This window comes from Carcharodon carcharias, chromosome 3 (genome assembly GCF_017639515.1).
Source record: "Carcharodon carcharias isolate sCarCar2 chromosome 3, sCarCar2.pri, whole genome shotgun sequence".
In the NCBI taxonomy this organism is placed as follows: domain Eukaryota; kingdom Metazoa; phylum Chordata; class Chondrichthyes; order Lamniformes; family Lamnidae; genus Carcharodon; species Carcharodon carcharias.
The window spans coordinates 60,591,707-60,608,456 of record NC_054469.1 but is presented as its reverse complement, the minus strand read 5'-3'; the positions used below and the strand labels follow the sequence as shown (position 1 = coordinate 60,608,456).

Below are 16,750 nucleotides of genomic sequence, written 5' to 3'. Positions count from 1 at the left end.
GTTTATAAATTAAAACGTGGGAAAATACATTATTTTGACAATACACAATGTCCACAGCAAATGCTTTTCTTGTTGCCATATTTAAAAGTAATGTAATAGTAGGTCATTCATATAAATTCTTCGCAGCTAAATTTGGGACGTTCCTGACAGTTCTCGTAAAGATTTCACTTTTGGCAATACTTGATTCCATTTTTAGCCTTTGACTTTGCTTCTGGTTTTGGCATGTGAGGCAACAAATTGTCAAGTTTACTATTATCGTTATGTGGAATGTCAAGAAAGATTTATACATACGAAGTAGTCATATAATTTAAAGGCTTGATTAAAGGCGCTAGTTGTGAGTATCTGTGGCTGATACCCTTTCACTCTCTGCTACCCGCAGCGTATCGGTAGCTTTGTTGTAGTGCTTCAGCATTCGATGCAAAGTCAGCATTCAAGAAACAGCCTTTTAAGCCTTTGCGAGATTTTACGTTTGGGGCCCTGTCAGAAAGATCAAGTTTCACTTGCAGGATTTGTATCAGGTTTAACGCCTGAAGACGTATCACCACGTAAGCTGCAGCCGAGAAAGCCGTACCCTTCCAGAATTCTCCCTATTATCACTTTACTTATGTCAGGGATGCTTCTGAATGATAGGGCTGGTACAGCTGACTTCGTCTTGCTATCCGTACCCTGCGCTGTCTGAAAGACCGGTGACTCTTTGCCTAAACGTATAAACAGAAATACTGATAAAAATCAAAATAAAAAACTGCATATGAAATAAAAAGCAGAAAATATTGGAAACACTTTGAAGGCCAATCAGCACCCGCAGTGAACAGGCATGTTAATGCGTCAGATGTTATCCTTCATCAGCAATATTGATTTGCCTTCCTTTTTCTACTTCATTAGCGCACTATTTGTACAAATACCAAAATCCTGACTTTTGTGGGCGACGTCAGTGTTTTACATGCACAATATTAACAGATTGGCACTGACGCCTTCCATCATCGTGTGTCAATCACAGTTTTGAATCTGCCACAAAGGCAGCATTTTGTGAAGAAATAGGTCGCTGAGATACACTAGCCGGTAAAAGTTACGTTTTAAGGACAGAACCATTCTGAAAAATATGACGTTGGGGGAAACATATAGACTTGCATTGGTTCCGGCTTTTAATGACTGTGACTGTACAAGACCGTATGTGTAAAGGTGGGGCAGGAGTAAAAGAGACATTTTGAGGAAGTATCCTTTCTTATGTGGCTCTAAACAATACATACATTATAAATACAAATTATTGGAAAAAAACGGCATTGATTAAAAAACCACAGAAACTGATCAAACTTGAGCTATTTCTTTTCCGTAGCAACACAGTGAACGGTGGCTGGAATGGTGTGTTTTCAAGGATCTCGGACAGTCTAGGTTTATTCACAAGTGTCCTGTGGTTGCATTGAGTGCAGAATGAAACCTTGTATTTATGGTGCAGACACGATGGGCCGAATGGCCTCCTTCTACACAGTAATAATTCTGTGATTGTGTCATTATTTCATTAAAACAAAAGTCCATCATGTGGGTTAAACATAAATTCATGTCAACGATTTCATGTCAACTGGAGGAATATTCCCAACACAGGACATTACACGGTGCCAGCTTAAGAGAGGTGGTGCATGGTGCGGTGATTATTCTCCCATTGCATTTTTTTCCGGCGGCTCGCCAGTAAAGCAATGGCAGATGGCTTCTCGTCCTTTCAGTCAGGTTATGGGGGAGGGGGAAGAGAGAGAGAGAGAGAAAAGGAACAGTTTAGAATTGGAAATAAAATATTTAATTAACATATTTAGGCTTTTACTGGAGAATCTTAAAACCAGAATTCTTTTCACCATTCCTTTAAGACAATGAAATTGTTTCATTCAGTGCAAATAAGAGTAGTCATTTGTGAGCCTATCTTCACAAGGCAAATCTCCTAAACCTTGGATGTGGTTATAGCTTCTGTTTTAACGTTCGAGTTGAGATAAATGGCAGAGCACTCTCAAGATTTAGTAGAAGTCTTTAGCAGAATATGGAAGCTAGCAGAATTAGCGACCAATATTGCATTCGCATAGTGCCACTATCTTTAAATAGATCATAAATAAAACTCGTGGCTGATTTGCACTAGGATAGGCATAATGGGGAGCCAGAAGGTGCTGTTCCACAAGGGGGAAAAGAGTAGAGAAATTCTGCTTTGGTGTCCGCTCTCACCACGCTCGTTCCCCCACTCCCGCTCCCCCGTGACGTACATCCTTAAACAGATGGGAGAAAAGTATTGAAGAATCTGGTCAAGATTTACATTTTTAATTACGTTACCACGCAGTCTGGAGTCCATCGTTTTTGAAATATGAAAGACATCAGGAACACACATCAACAAATATTGCTTAAAGTTATTACATGGAAATGCTTAAGGAATGATTCCCGTACATTAACTGATTGAAGGAGATGTTCGCTTTCATCTATAAATTGTCTTCGACCGCCAGTGAAATCTTAACAATAGAAAACGATTTTTTCTCTGATGCCAGAAGCACATGTTGCAGTTATACACCCATTTTTACATGGGTATGTGCCTCAAAATGGCACTAACATAGATCCAATTTGACTGACCCATGCGCTAAAACCAAGATGTTTGAGATCCCTCCTGCTTGCTGGAATTTTTTTATTCATTGACGGGATGTGGGCTTCACTGGCTGGGCCAGCATTTATTGCCTATCCCTAGTTGCCCTTGAGAAGGCGGTGGTGAGCTGCCTTCTTGAAATGCTGCAGTCCATGTGGTGTAGGTACACACACAGTGCTGTTAGAAAGGGGTTTGACCCAGCGACAGTGAAGGAAGGGCGATATATTTCCAAGTCAGGGTGGTGAGTGGCTTGGAGGGGAACTTCCAGGTGGTGGTGTTCCCATCTATCTGCTGTCCTTGTCTTTCTAGATCGTCGTGGGTTTGGAAGGTGCTGTGGAAGGAGCCTTGGTGAATTCTCCCAGGGCTTCAGTTCCACAACTAAAGTGGTAGGACATCAATCCTGTGTGAGGTCAGATTCAAGAAGTTCCGAGGTAATTATGAGTTGGATCTCTAGGTATTTATACATATGGCGGTTATTTGCATCTTATGCAAAGGGCACACTGTCCCTGGCTGCTTTGATATTAAAAAGGCAGCCACTAGAGAATAGAACTCCACTTCATGGCTGCTTACTCCTGGCAGTCAGCGTGAGTTGTGACCGCAATGTAACTCGATTTGCAGGCTGCATTTTCCAACAGCTACTGCACTCTCTTTGAATAGATGATCCCATAAAAGTATTGGCTCATTTGCGCTCCGGTGGAAATAATTGGAGCCAGGACTCCCTCCTCAAGGAGCAAAATATGAGAGCAACTGACTCTCGCAGCTCTCATCCCATCCGCAGGGATCGGTTCTCCTTACCCTTGACATGCACCCTTAAACAGAGAGTGACAAACATAATGAAAACCCCGATCAAAATCTACATTTTTGTAATTCTTGGACTGCAGCTCCAGCCTCATTTCTACTTTGCACGGGCGGCAGTTATTCCATTTGGGGAGAAGGCTAATGTGAGACGATCTGATCATGTGGTCTCACACCCAATCGAAATTACCAACAGATACCAGTTGGGTTGTAGTTATTACCGTTTATGTAGTAGAAGTACAGTGACTTGTTATGTAAGCAAATGTGGCAGCCGTCGGAAATACAACAAGGCCCCACTGAAAACAATGCAAAAACAACAGGTGGTGACGGAGCTAAGAATAGCTACCACAATGGTGCAAGACTTCATAAATAAAAATTAAAAGTTCTGGAAATAAGCAGCAAGTCGTTCAGCATCAGCTTTCTTTTTATGCATGCTGACCTGCATTCTGTTTTCATTTCGGGTTTCCAGTGTTTGTATTCATTTCCAAGTTACTCATTACCAGGTGAACTCAAGTTGTCCTTAAACAATACCGTGGAAACTATATCACACAATGGACCCTGGTTTGATATCCCACCTGAAAGTTGGCACCTCTGACGATAGGTTGAACCTATAACCTTCTCGACCCAGGAGCTGGAGCTACGGAGTCACGTTGATATTTTATCTCCAGATCATCTTGTCTCAATGGCGAATAGAAAAAAAAGTCACGGAAATTTAAAATATGCAATAAACGAATAAAACACCACATGTTCCCGTTCAGCGTTGCCGCCAGAATAGATTGGAAACATATGTAAATACGACTACCATGGTTCTTTCGAAGTAGTGAAGCTACAGCCCAGTGACATTATATCATTGCCTAAGCCAATGGAAGCCAGTCAAGGATGAACTACTTATTAAAGTCGAGCTACTTAACTGCTCACAACGCCAAAAAACGAGAGGGGTGCTTCTTCATTATCACAGTCCGTATTCCCCTAAAAAGATGCATCACGTGATTAGTGACTTAATCTGATCAACCCGTTGTAGCAATGGGGTTGGGGAGTGAAATATCGAAACATTTCACCAATTACTGTTGGTCTTGAGGATTTTAACATGCATCATTTTGGATTGGAAGAATTCAAGATAATCACAGCTGCCGCTGCTTGGTGGGCGGTTAACTTGCTAAATCAGCTTTTGATATGCAATAGGAAATTACAACCCAAAGGGCCGGTCGATACACGCAAGATCACAAGATACGAAATTAAATTGCCTAATTAAATCGTAATGTTGTCTACGTTGCCTCGAAGCAGGCTTCTATAAAGACAAGATGAACAATAAAGAGAAAAACAGCGATTCTCTCATTTTCATTCCATAAAGTCCCTCTTGCCTCTTAACTAGTTACAGTTTGGAACTTATTGGGCGCGCTTTTGCTATAACTTGATTTTTTTTCTGATAAACGGTACCTTCTTGAATATACGATACGATGAAAGTTGAATTCATAAACCCTCATGTCCCATTGCAATTCAATAAACATTCCTAGTTCATACTAAGGCAGAAGTTAGTTTTGCCTTTCAGAAGTAGATTAGAAGTTCAAGATTATTTCCGCATTACGAGCAACCCCTGCTTGTTTAAAAATAAACATGAATGCACCGATTCCAATAAGGCCTATACTAGGTATCGTTGTGACAATTATCTGTTATGTTTCTCATATTTCCTCAACATTGATGTTTCTCACTCCGCCTCACCCCTGTGGGAGAAACATTTTCTCAACGTATCCTTGTCTGACCTCCCCGCCCCCACGCCAGCCCGCAATGGACTCTGACCATTGATTCAGTAAAACTACCAGCTTCATGAACACTTCATAATGACTTTACTAGTAGAACCCCGCTTTGCGCATTGGCATTTCAATTGAAGTGGGTGATTGATATCATGGAGGAAAGGTCGAATACAGTACTCATATGTTAGTGGCAAAAAGCAAACGTGAAAACTAGCGTACAGCTTAGAAAAAGAGAGGCGCTCCAAAAATACGTAAGAACGTGCACAGAAAGACGTTGCCATAAAAACGTCACTTTTACTTCACGTGAGATTGGTTCTTCAAAGATATGCACTTCATTTCATTTGTAATTTGATTTCTCAACTGCACGTCAACATAACTATTGTAATCTGTAACTATATCCGGCTGCTGAACTGTGCGTGGGAGGAGTCAGTCGATGAGGCTCAGAAGGGGAAAAACCTGACATAATAGACAATATTTTGCATACAATAATTTGACATGTGGTAGCAAACATTGTTATTCATTGGTCTGACATTATTAGTTTCCTTACTCCTGAGGGCGTCAATGGGCCATCTGATATGACCGTGATATGTAATTACGTTTTTACGTACGGCATTGGTGCTAATATTTCTGAAATGTAAAAGGACCACTCCTTCTCAAAACGTTATTTCTGTAAAAATGTCAACTTGAGAAAGAACCGAACGAACGACTAACAACCAGTTCGAATGGCTCTGTGTATTAACGCACAGTTGTAAAAGCACGTTGCTTTAATAAACACCATGCTATGACACTTCTGGTTATGTCACCTTCCCTTGTTTCATAATTTCTACTGCAGCTTATTACTCACTAAGTACAGGTTTATAGTTATAACACGTTTCTTTGTGCATCAAGCGGAACGACAAATCAAAAATCCGTATTCTGTTTGAGACAGCATCAATTTCTTCTTGCAAGTGACAGGCCTGGAACCGAATTCGTTTTCAGTTATGACCTAAACGAAGGCTGTAAGTGTAGTTGATGATTATGCTGTTTTGAATAGTATGCAACAAGGTGTGTATCAATTCTGTATCATTTTCTGTTTACCTAAACGATAAAGTTCGTAGTTTCTGCGAACCTTGAATCGTAGCGCTAATAGCCGTCAATATAACACAGTCAAATTTTATGATTTTGAAGGCCAGTGGATTTACCAGATGGTGCAATTCGTGCCCCAAAGGGGCAATAAGCAAGGTTTGTACTGTTTTTACAACAAAATAAGGACTTGCATTTATATAGCGCCTTTCACGACCTCAGAACGTAGCAATACGTTTTACAGCCAATGAACTACTTTTTTGAAGTGTAGTCACTGTTGCAATATAGGGAATGCGGCAGGAAATGTACGCACAGCAATTTTCCCACAAACAGCAATGTGATAATAACCAGGTGATGTCTATGATGTTGATTGAGAGATAAATATTGGCCAGGATAGAGGGATAACTCTCCTGCTCTTCCAAATATTGCCATGGGATTTTTAGTTCTACATGAGAGGACAGACGGGGCCTCAGTTTAACCTTTCAGTTGAAAGACGGTGCAGTTGTGCTTCAGTAAGTTGATTCATTTCTTTGAAGCTAAAAATAATTTTTTTAAAATCTAAAAAATGGTGTAGAGAACAGAGAAACCACATGCAGTTCGTTCTCTCCCCAGCCTCTATTTCTCCAACACCATATCTGTTCTGTACTTTGTGGATATTTTCCCATATAATTATTCTTAGAAACAAGTTTAAAATACAAATATAAGAGAAAAAAACACTCTGGGGTATTTGAACACATAAAGTAATAAAGAAGACATACTGATAATGTTATTTGATAAATTTCATTAATAAGTTCATAACATGCAGGGCAAATGCCTGCACATGCGCAAATTCATTGCCTTGTTTCTACCCCCGGTGCTAGCAGAAGCCGGAGTCACCACAGTAATATCATTACAATCTCACCTCGAGCAGGTTGGTTTGGCATTACGAGGCGAATCTTTTTATAAAATAGTAGTTCTATGCCAGTTAACCTGATGTGCCGAATGCAAAATATGTTTAATGATGACAAAATAGGGTTTCGTTACGGAAATTACTCCTTCGATGTTATCTTTTCATTTTCCGCGTGGGGTGGTTTTGACTTTAATCCATCGATCTGCAAACGTCCACGCAGCAGCAACAACGCCGTACGTACCATGCGACCTTTTATACAAACTAGTGGAAAAACAAAGACATCATGCTTACTGCCGCAGCATTATCACAGTATTTTCATTATCTACAAATAGTGAACTCGTCTGGTTGTTGTTATGTTCCAGATTGCGTGTTGTTTACATATCGAATATTTACCGTTTTGCATTTATTTGATGCTGAGTGAGAAGTATGTACAAGTTTTGAATAATTCCAAAGGCATCATTTAAGATGCTTTTTAAAAAAAAGTGGATACTGACATAATTAGACCACAATGATATTTCCCTTGGTGAGAAAACTGTTCACAAATACAATATTATCCAAACTGTTTTTTCAGGAGAAAACCAACAGCAGACAAATATTTTATGAGTTTTATCCCAGGATAATCAATTCCAGTAGAGACATGGAACTGGTTTGTGTTGAAATAATTTGGCTAAGGAGAGCCCATGTGTTTAAGTTTTACATTCCTCAGTAGGTTATGATGCCAATTCAGTTGTTTGCATAAAATGATGAAGTTATGTGCTAGTTGCTATGGCTAATCCCCTCCTCCCTATTCAGACCTGTAAAATTAGGTAATCATTAAACAGACTATCGCCACGGTTCCTCCAGCGTTTACAAGACTTGGTGGTCGTTAGTCAACAATTGTAATACATGAAGCTGGCAAAACCTTCTTGATATTGAGGCTGGCTCATTACTGTGCAACAACATATGACCGACTACGTGAAAAATTACAATTAAGCACTCAGCAACCCCAAACATATCACAACTCGCCAATGTCTAAGCTTCATTCTTAACACTGTTCAACGGGATATAGTAACGTCATGACAAATGAGCTGCTTAAATGCCCTTGAGAAAGTCCAAAACAGTTTCAATGTGAATGTTAAACATCACTGGCGCTTGGTCAATGCAATCACCTCAGTTCGATTTTCAAAAATAGACCAATCTCGAAATTGCTAACCGATTTTGCCTTGCAACTAGCATAAGTAGGTTTTTATTCTAATAATCAAGTAAATCGTAATCTCTTAATATATTCGGAAGTTTGTTGTTACTGTTAAATAATATTTAATAACGCGCAAATAATAATTACATTGAGATATTTACAGTATGTACCATACCTATTCCATAAATTACATCGGACCTCCTTAAACAGCCATTTCATTACGACAAAAGCTACTGATTGACAGCCTAGCATTTCAGCAGCTCCAAGTCTGTGACGTCTAAATGACAGAGGCGGGCCTTGAAGTGTCGATCGATGCGTAATTACCCCAGTAACGGATTAAGTCAGATCTAGAGCGGCCAGAATTAGTAAACTGGTTTTACAGTTTCACTTTCCCCACACTGCACTTTGGAAACATGGTTACTCACACTAGTTTATCGTACGGTGACTCTCACATTTTAAAGGTAAGTTCTTGTTCAAGTATTTTTGCATCATTAATTTACTTTGGTCTGTTTGGCAAAACTTGACAATTGGTACATAAATCGGCAAAAAGGAACGAAACAGTTTAATCGCTCTTCACGAAGCTGCAAATGCCTATCGTGCACGCTTCATTTGCGCCTGCGTCATCAGTATCTGAGCCAAATATAGCGTTAGAGAGCGATACTAACACTTGTTTTACATTCAGGTGCCGCCCCGAGCATTGCAGAAAATCTACACGGTTTGGAAGCGTTAAATATGTAGCTTAAAATAATTTATAGTGTAATTTAGCTTAAGTATCCGTTCAATTTTTTTCTAAGAAAATGCTATTACGAAGATTGAAGTGGACCACGTAGGGATGAGTATACTAAGGAGTTGAACAATACATTTAATAAAGAATCATTTGAATCTCGGGAAACCTTTCCTTTTTTGAAATAGTGATAATGGAGGCGACCTTTAGCTGCAAATATAAATGCTTCTAAAATGTGACTGGATGCAGTCGAATCAGAAGACATAAGACACATGTTAATGAAAGCGGAAAACAGACATCTGAATAGCAAGGCAAGCTGGATATGAAGATACATCCAAATAAGCTTTTTGTATATTTTTATAAAACACACAATCATTAAAAATGGGTTGAAATGAAGTAAATGTAAACAGGTTGTACATATTCTGAATATTTTTACGTATCAATGTGACTAACCTAAACTCAGGCGTTAGATGGAAAATTTATAATTTCAGTTTTTGCTTTTCTCGATAGCTGGTAGTCCTTTTTTAAACTGAGAAAATTATATTTTAGAATATAGACTTGCAAGCAGTGGAACCACGGATTGGTCTTGGTGAACTATCCTTTCACCGATACAGTTGCATACATACATTTTGCTCTGCAAATATGGTTATGATCGTTCACCAGAATAGTTCCAGGGATGAGGAACTTCAAATATGACCATAGATTGGAAAAGTTAGGACTGATTTCCTTGGAGAAAAGAAGGCTGAGAGGATATTTGACAGGGGTATTCAAAATCAAGAGGGGTCTGGACAGAGTAGATAGGGAGAAACTGTTCCCACCAGTGAAACGATCAAGAACCAGGAAGCAGAGATTTATAGTAATTGATAAAAGCACAAGTGACATGAGGAAAAACTTTTTCACACAGGTAGTGGTTGTGGTCTGGAATGCACTGCCTGAGAGTTTGGTGGAAGCAGGTTCAATCAAGCATTTAGAAGGGAATTAGACTCTTATCTGAAAAGGAAGAATTCAGGGTTAAGGGGAGAAGGGAGTAAATGGGACTATGTGAATTGCTCATTTGGAGCGCCGGTGTAGACAGGATGGGCTGAATGGCCTCCTTCTACTCTGTAACAATTCTGTGATTTTATTTTTCTTAGTTTTCACCTTGTTCACTCCTACATGAACAAACATATAAAAGGACACTGCAAAACATTGTATCTGGATAGCGCCGCCAGTCATAAATCATTTGCTGTATTATATCGATTTCTCGACATGTTGTGCAATCAAAAGTCAAAAACCAGTTGCAAACCACTTTATGGTAAGCAAAGGCGTTTATCTTTAGAACGATCGTAAAATGCTCCCGTTTGCATTTGCTGCCACTTCAACCATTTCCGCTTTAACCTTTCAAGACATGAATATATTACCACACTTAATTCGTGTTTTATTTTGTGTTCTTAATATAAATGCTTTTCGTCCCAAGAGATTATGTTTAACAGATTGTACAATGATCTGCATGCCTAGTACATGTTCAGTTGAAAACGTAATATTGTACTGTAGAAAACTGCACAGCCAATTAGTTCTTCTTCTGAAAATGTGGCATTGCACGGTAGAATCGGTAACACAGGCCGAGAGCACAATACTATAACAAAGCTCAGGCTTGGTTGCTGCTGCTACACGGAGTGCTTGTCAATCAAGGTCAGTAACAAAACAAAACAGAGTGGGGGGAAAAATCGCTTGAGAGCTTCAAGTCGCAAACTCACACTCAGAACACTTGCGAACAAAGTAATAACAATAATAATGAAAGAGGAGACTCTGGAACTGGGTTCGCTCACGCGCTTCAGCTCACAATCACAAAGTGGCGACCTCTACCAAGGATTGGCCAATATCCCCTTCCGGTTCGTCGCCGTGGTAACCGCGGCACAGCACAATTCACTGGTTGTCTTGGACACTGGATAGAGCGCAGCAGACGCGTGTGTGTTTATAGAATATACCTCATCCACTATATATCTACATAGAGTACGGGCACCATGACTCAAAGATTAGCTTTACAAGGTAATATTTTAAATATTATAAGCATTATTGACTTGTTTTGAAGACTACTTTTAGAAATGAATAATGTGGAAGCTATTGTCCTTTATTGCTAAGGGAAGGATGTAAAGTTACTTATTTAATCTGGTTACAATTAAGCAGCGATTATTTAAAATAAAGGCTTGCACTTATATATCACCTTTCATCACCGCAAGACGTCCCAAAGCGCTTTATAGTCAATTAATTTTATATATAATTATAACTATTGTTGTGATGTAGGAAACTGGACAGCAATATCTCGCAGACACCAAAGTGAAAATGAGCAGATACACCTGTTTTTGTGATATTGTTTGAGGAGTAAATATTAGCTGAGGAATTTCCCAGTTCTTTAAGCAGTTCAACCTCCTGGGGGTTACCATTGAACAGAAACTGAACTGGACGAGCCATGGTTACAAGAGCAGGTCAGAGGCTAGGAATCCTGCGGCAAGTAACTCACCTCCTGACTCATCGAAGCCTGTCCACTATCTACAAGGCACAAGTCAGGAGTGTGTTGGAATACTGTCTGCTTGGCTGTTTGAGTGCAGGTCCAACAACACTCAAGAAGCTTTATACTATCCAGGACAATGCAGCCGCCTGATCAGTGCCCCTTCCACAAACATTCACTCCCTGCACCACCGGTGAAAAGTGGCAGCAGTGTGTACCATCTACAAGATGCATAGCAGGAACTTACCAATGTTCCTTAGGCAGCACCTTCCAAACCCATCTAAAAGGACAAGGGCAGCAGATACATGGGAACACCACCACCTGGAAGTTCCTCTCCAAGCCACTCACCATCCTCACTTGGAAATATATCGCCATTCCTTCACTGTCGCTGGGTCAAAATCCTGGATCTCCCTCCCTAACAGCACTGTGGGTGTACCTACACCACAGGGACTGCAATGGTTTAAGAAGGCAGCTCACTACCACCTTAAGGGCAATTAGGGATGAGCAATAAATTCTGGCCTAGCCAGAAACACCCACATCCCATAAATGAATAAAATAAAAAGTGTCATGGCATCTTTTATAGCCCCCTGAGTGGGAAGGCAGGACTTCAGTTTTAACAGCTCATATGAAAGACAGCACCTTCGCCAATGCAGCACTCAGCATCACAGAATCTTATTGGCACAGAAGAGGCCATTCGGCCCATCGTGTCTGTACAGGCTCTCCAATGAGCATTGTGACCTAGTGCCATTACCCTGTCTTTTCCTTGTACCCTGCACCTTGTTTCTATTCAAATAAAAATCTAATGTCCTCTTGAATGCTTTGATTGAACCATCCTCCACCACACTTCCAGGCAATGAATTCCAGACCCGAACCACTTGTGTGAAAAAGTTTTTTCTCACGTCACATTTGCTTCTTTTGCAAATCACTTTAAATCTATCCCCCCTCGTTCTTGATCCTTTTATGAGCGGGAGTAGCTTCTCCCTCTGTTCATCTGTTCTCCCTCTGTTCCTCTGTCCACCCCCCTCATGATTTGAAAACTTTTATCAAGTCTCCTCTCAACCTTCTCCTCTCCAAGGAAAACAGTCCCAACTTCTCCAATCTATTCTCATATCTGAAGATTCTCATCCCTGGAACCGCTCTGTCCAGTGTATTCACATCCTTCCTATGATATTGTGCCCAGAACTGTACACAATAGTCCAGCTGAGATCTAACGAGGGTCTTATATAAATTCAGCATAACCTCCCTGCTATTGTACTCTATGCCCCTATTAATAAACCCCAGGATACTATATGCTTTATTAATTGCTCTCTCTATCAGTCCTACCACCTTCAATGATCTATGCACATAAACATCCAGGTCTTTCTGCTCCTGCAACCCCTCCAAAATTTCACCCCTTATTTTAACATGTTTGTCCATGTTCTTTCTACCAAAATGCATCACCTCACACTTCTCCACATTGAACTTCATCTGCCACCTATCTGCCCACTCCACCAAATGTGTCCTCTTGAAGTTCCACTCCATCCTTCTCGCAGTTCACAACACTCTCAGGCTTTGTATCATCTGCAAACTTTGAAATTGTCCCTTGCACACGAAGTTCTAGATCACTAATATATATCAGGAAAAGCAAGGGTCCCAATTTCCTCTTTAGAAATCAATGCTGGCTTTTCCTTATCAACCCATATTTTTCCATGTGACTGCTAATTCTATCCCAAATACTTGTTTCTAGAATCTTGCCCACCACTGAAGTTAAATTGATTGGCTGTAATTGCTGGGCTTATCCTTACAACCTTTTTTGAACAAGGGCATAATGTTTGCAATTCTCCAGCCCTCTGCATCACTCCTGAGTCTAGGGAAGACTGAAAGATTATGGCAGTGCCTCTGCAATTTCTACTCTCAACATCCTTCAATATCCTTGGATGCATCTCATCTGGTTCTGGTCCCTTGTCAACTTTAGGTACCGACAGCCTATCCAACACTTCCTACTTATCAATTTTGAACCCTTCTGGTGACAGAGTTTCCTTGTCTATCACCATGGCCTGGGTAGCATCTGCCTCCTTGGTAAAGACAGATGCAAAGTATTCATTTACTACCTCAGCCATGGCCCCTTCGTCCATTTGTAAATTCCTTTTTAGGTTCCTAATCGGCCCTACCACCCTTTTACTATTTATATGCCTATAGAATACTTTGGGATTCCCCTTTATGTTGGCTGCCAGTCTTTTCTCATAATCCCTCTTCGCTTCTCTAGTATGCTTTTTCACCTCCCCTGTATTGTACTCCAGTTACTGTACAGGAATATCAGCTTAGAGTTTGTGTTCAGGTCTCTGGAGTTAGACTTAAACCCACAACCTTAAGACTCAAAGGCAAGAGTGCTACTATTGAACCAAAGTTAATATTGTGTGCTTTTTTTTAGGACTCTGTTGTTGAATCAGAGTTCATGTGTTTCACAAATTTGTTTACTTTTATTTCCAAATCATCACCTCTCCCCACAGTTTTTGAGCAGTACCAGAAGGCTAGAGCACAATTTGTACAAACAATTGCAGAACTTGCAACAAGACCACAAAATATTGAAACTCTACAGAATGCAGGTAAGCCAAGATTGTTCTCCGGCATTCAGTGGTAAGTACAGATGTTTTGCGTTGTGAAAAAAATGTTTGCTGCTGATTTTTGCAGAAATATTCATAATGTACAGTTTTAAGAAATTAACCATCAATTTCAGCAGCATGTTTGTTTACCATTTGACGCCATACAAGCTGTAGCATTAATATAAGAAAGTATTACATATCTAAGCATGTTTCGTTTTGCAACGTTTTGGTTCAAATTTGTACACTAGTTATGAATTTCTGTGCTGAGAAAGTATTTGGGAAAAGTAATGAAAAAAACTACAAAGCTGTACCTAGTCAAGTGTGCTTTACTGAAATCCAGGGGTCAATATCTATAGACATTTCCCAGTTATTAATTATCTAGCTTGATGAACTGGACTTGGATGGAATCACATAATTTGATAGTGCTTTTAGTGCTTATATAATGCCTTTAACATAGTAAAACATTCCAAGATACTTCATAGGAATGTAATTAGACAAAAATTGACAGCATGTCAAAGATGGTAATATTCTGACAAGTGACTAAAGTCTAAGAAGTAGATTTTATGAGTATCGGAGAGGGCTTATATGGAATATACAGAAGTGCACATGACTAAGAAGGGCTAAATTGTGATCTACCTGACCAGTCCCTGTGTCTCTGCAGTATCAGATTCCATATCTGTCATTGTTCTCTGTCAATTTTTTCTGTAGACAGTTCCTGAACTCTCTCTTGAAGTTGATGGTACAAACACCAGCCTCCCATCCCCCTCCACCCTATTACCAACTTTGTAAGTTAATTGCATACATTAGTTAAATCTAAACAGTTTTTTGTCCTCTGCCTTCTAATTCTGAGACCATGGCCTCTTGTATGATCTGGGACTATGTGAAAGATCATTGAGCCTTGGTTTCAATGCCTAGATGTCTTACAATAGTGATTAGACGTATATACAATACTTCCCAGTTGGACTGGATCAGTGATTTGTGCAATTTTAGAATCACTTCCTGAGTTTTGTACTCTATTGCTTTGGCTCCACAACCCAAGATCCTGTTTGCTTCAAGTAGTATTGATGGCTTGATTGCTCCATTACCCTAAAATACTGTTCCTGTATTGTGTTTTGCTCTGTTGATTAATAGAATTTGGTTTAAATTGTCATTCTTTATGATGTTTTCCTAATCTGCTTGTTTTTGTTCATATTTAAATGGTAACCTCTCTTTAGCCCAGCATCCCACCCTATCTATGTCCATCTATGCTTGATAAGTTGTTTTCTGTTGTTTGCTTTCCTCCTAATTTGGTATCATTTTTAACCTTTATTTCTTGTGAACTTGACATGATCCTTCATTTTGTCAAGATTGAAAGCATTTATCTAGATTTGGGTTGGGAAATGAGGAGAAGAGTGGTCAGTATCAGAAAAAGCACTGTCTGATTATATCTAAGAATCATCATTTGTGAAAGCACATCTACTTGTGTAACTTCAGCAGGAATGATGTACAATTGTAAAATTTAAATGTCACGTAGAGTTAGATGAACTGGTTGAGGTAGATAAAAACAAAAAAACTGCGGATGCTGGAAATCCAAAACAAAAACAGAATTACCTGGAAAAACTCAGCAGGTCTGGCAGCATCGGCGGAGAAGAAAAGAGTTGACGTTTCGAGTCCTCATGACCCTTCGACAGAACTTGCGTTCGAGTCCAAGAAAGAGTTGAAATATAAGCTGGTTTAAGGTGTGTGTGTGGGGGGCGGAGAGATAGAGAGACAAAGAGGTGGTGGGGGGGGTGGTGTGGTTGTAGGGACAAACAAGCAGTGATAGAAGCAGATCATCAAAAGATGTCAACGACAATAGTACAATAGAACACATAGGTGTTAAAATTAAAGTTGGTGATATTATCTAAACGAATGTGCTAATTAAGTAGGGCACTCAAGGTATAGCTGTAGTGGGTTTTTTTTTTTAATTATATAATGGAAATAGGTGGGAAAAGGAAAATCTTTATAATTTATTGGAAAAAAAAGGGAAGGGGGAAACAGAAAGGGGTGGGGATGGGGGAGGGAGCTTACGACCTAAAGTTGTTGAATTCAATATTCAGTCCGGAAGGCTGTAAAGTCCCTAGTCGGAAGATGAGGTGCTGTTCCTCCAGTTTGCGTTGGGCTTCACTGGAACAATGCAGCAAGCCAAGGACAGACATGTGGGCAAAAGAGCAGGGTGGAGTGTTGAAATGGCAAGCGACAGGGAGGTTTGGGTCATTCTTGCGGACAGACCGCAGGTGTTCTGCAAAGCGGTCGCCCAGTTTACGTTTGGTCTCTCCAATGTAGAGGAGACCACATTGGGAGTAACGAATGCAGTAGACTAAGTTGGGGGAAATGCAAGTGAAATGCTGCTTCACTTGAAAGGAGTGTTTGGGTCCTTGGACGGTGAGGAGAGAGGAAGTGAAGGGGCAGGTGTTGCATCTTTTGCGTGGGCATGGGGTGGTGCCATAGGAGGGGGTTGAGGAGTAGGGGGTGATGGAGGAGTGGACCAGGGTGTCCCGGAGGGAGCGATCCCTACGGAATGCCGATAGGGGGGGTGAAGGGAAGATGTGTTTGGTGGTGGCATCATGCTGGAGTTGGCGGAAATGGCGGAGGATGATCCTTTGAATGCGGAGGCTGGTGGGGTGATAAGTGAGGACAAGGGGGACCCTATCATGTTT

At 40.3% G+C, this 16,750-nt stretch overlaps 1 protein-coding gene and 1 long non-coding RNA gene across 4 annotated transcripts in view; one reads left to right on the top strand and one right to left on the bottom strand.

Annotated features, from left to right (window-relative positions):
• Positions 1 to 6,986: 6,986 nt before the first annotated feature.
• On the bottom strand, positions 6,987 to 8,586 carry LOC121276569. Its single transcript, XR_005942685.1, has 2 exons — positions 8,455 to 8,586; positions 6,987 to 7,366 (listed from the first exon to the last, which is right to left on the bottom strand). It is a non-coding gene; the product is annotated as an uncharacterized LOC121276569 (long non-coding RNA).
• Positions 8,587 to 8,597: 11 nt separating this feature from the next.
• spag6 (sperm associated antigen 6) overlaps positions 8,598 to 16,750 on the top strand; it is a 206,956-nt gene continuing 198,803 nt past the window's right edge. For 2 of the 3 annotated variants that reach the window (XM_041185131.1, XM_041185130.1), the window contains exons 1-3: positions 8,604 to 8,740; positions 10,137 to 10,297; positions 13,980 to 14,075. In XM_041185131.1, the coding sequence (XP_041041065.1) occupies positions 10,159 to 10,297; positions 13,980 to 14,075 (235 nt within the window). In that variant the 5' untranslated portion in view covers positions 8,604 to 8,740; positions 10,137 to 10,158. Of the gene's footprint in view, positions 8,741 to 10,136; positions 10,298 to 13,979; positions 14,076 to 16,750 lie in introns of all 3 variants that reach the window. The other variant, XM_041185132.1, reaches the window with a different exon arrangement.